The sequence below is a fragment of the Nicotiana attenuata genome, unplaced genomic scaffold (assembly GCF_001879085.1).
Source record: "Nicotiana attenuata strain UT unplaced genomic scaffold, NIATTr2, whole genome shotgun sequence".
Classification (NCBI taxonomy): domain Eukaryota; kingdom Viridiplantae; phylum Streptophyta; class Magnoliopsida; order Solanales; family Solanaceae; genus Nicotiana; species Nicotiana attenuata.
This window is the reverse complement of record NW_017673539.1, coordinates 88,391-90,028: the sequence shown is the minus strand read 5'-3', so window position 1 is coordinate 90,028 and position 1,638 is coordinate 88,391. Positions and strand designations below refer to the sequence as shown.

General features: G+C 33.8%; 1 protein-coding gene across 1 annotated transcript; it reads left to right on the top strand.

The window, feature by feature from the left end:
- Positions 1–612: 612 nt before the first annotated feature.
- On the top strand, positions 613–1,360 carry LOC109216671 (zinc finger protein 2). The gene has a single exon (XM_019380845.1). The coding sequence runs from the start codon at positions 718–720 to the stop codon at positions 1,174–1,176; it is 459 nt and encodes a 152-aa protein (XP_019236390.1). The 5' UTR covers positions 613–717; the 3' UTR covers positions 1,177–1,360.
- Positions 1,361–1,638: the final 278 nt, after the last annotated feature.

Below are 1,638 nucleotides of genomic sequence, written 5' to 3'. Positions count from 1 at the left end.
CCCATCCATTTTCACCTCCTTTTTAATTTTTTTTTTACTTATGTTTTGTTAAAAATACTCCATTATTCACCGAAAGAATTCTTTAAAAAAAAAAAAAAGTTTAAATATGCTACTATATTTTAACTTGACGTAGCAAGTTACATTATCTTATTTCTTAAGTTATAATTTTCCAATTAATATGGGTATATATAGTCAGTGGCGGAGCCAGAGTTTTTACCGAGGGTGCCAAAATATAAAAAATTAGATATACCAAAAAGTTATGGGGAGTCAACGTAGAGTAAATATACATAAAACAAAAAAATTTTATCTAGCATCAATATAGTGTAATTTTCTGGCGAAACGGGTGTCGTTGAATGTGGCTCCGCCACTGTATATAGTTACTATAGTATTATTTTAAAACTCTAATACGCTATCCGTATATAAAAATTAAATCCAAAAAAAGAGTTGCTATATTATTCACCAAAGAGAAAAAGAAACATTACTAGTAAACACCTTATCTATTCTTATAATTTACGACATATCCTTGTTGTTTCTCCAATATCTTCCTTAATAACTCTCTTGTATTACGCACACAGATACACTCATATTTTTTCCTATATATTTGACCCCCCTTCATTTCCAAAAATCCTAAGTTCAACTCACCAATTACACTTATATAAGCAGCTACTCACAAAAGAACCCTATATCCACTTCTTCTTCGTCTTCTTCTTTAGAGCCATGAGTTACGAACCAAACACGGCCTTAAATCTAAGCTTATCAAGAAATGAACTTAGCTTTGACCTTTTATTCGATCAATCTTCATCTTCTTCCTCATCATCGCCGTTAAGTCCAGCCGATCAGCCGCGTGTTTTCTCGTGCAACTATTGTAGAAGAAAGTTCTATAGCTCACAAGCCCTAGGAGGGCACCAAAATGCCCATAAACTTGAAAGAACCCTAGCCAAGAAAAGCCGGGAGCTGAGTTCGTCCCTGCGCCCTCATTCCGGTTGGTCAACTAACCGGAACAGTGGCTCGGACCCTACTAGCCCGAGCCACGGTCATCATGGACATGTGGCTAGGTTTGTTACTACTGAATTGAGCTATGGAAGAAGAGAGTTAATGAGTTATGGCTCTAGAAAAAATGGTGAGAATGTTGTTCAAGAGGATTTTGGCCAGCTTGATTTGTCTCTAAGGCTTTGATATCACTACTTTTTTTTAAATCCTTTTTATTGGTTATATTTTATTTTTACATCAAGAAATTGTTGTAATTTTAGCAGCGTCCTTTTGACCCTACTTTCAGGTGGTTTTCTACTCTGATAAGGTTCTTATTAACAAAAGGATGAGAAATCTATAATATTAATTGAAAAAAATTTAAAAGGTCTCTTATTATTTTTATTTATTTATTTACCGCGAAGGAGGAGGCCGGGGTTATTGTTTTTCAAAGATGGGTAGCAATATTAGACAACTCCTTTTCATATATTAAAATTTATTTAGTCTTCATTTTCCTTAGTTTCAGCCTATTCGATATTATCGTTGCATGATACTATAGTTAGCAAAATTATAAAATAAGATAGAATTTGTTGTTGTGCATAGAGTATGTGGAAGCTAAGATTAAACCGATGAAATAAGTCTTTTATTTGTTGGTGAATGGTGTTCAAGAGG

Coding starts and splice junctions, on each gene's coding strand:
- LOC109216671 (XM_019380845.1), top strand. CDS start 718: ATGAGTTACGAACCAAACACGGCCTTAAATCTAAGCTTATCAAGAAAT.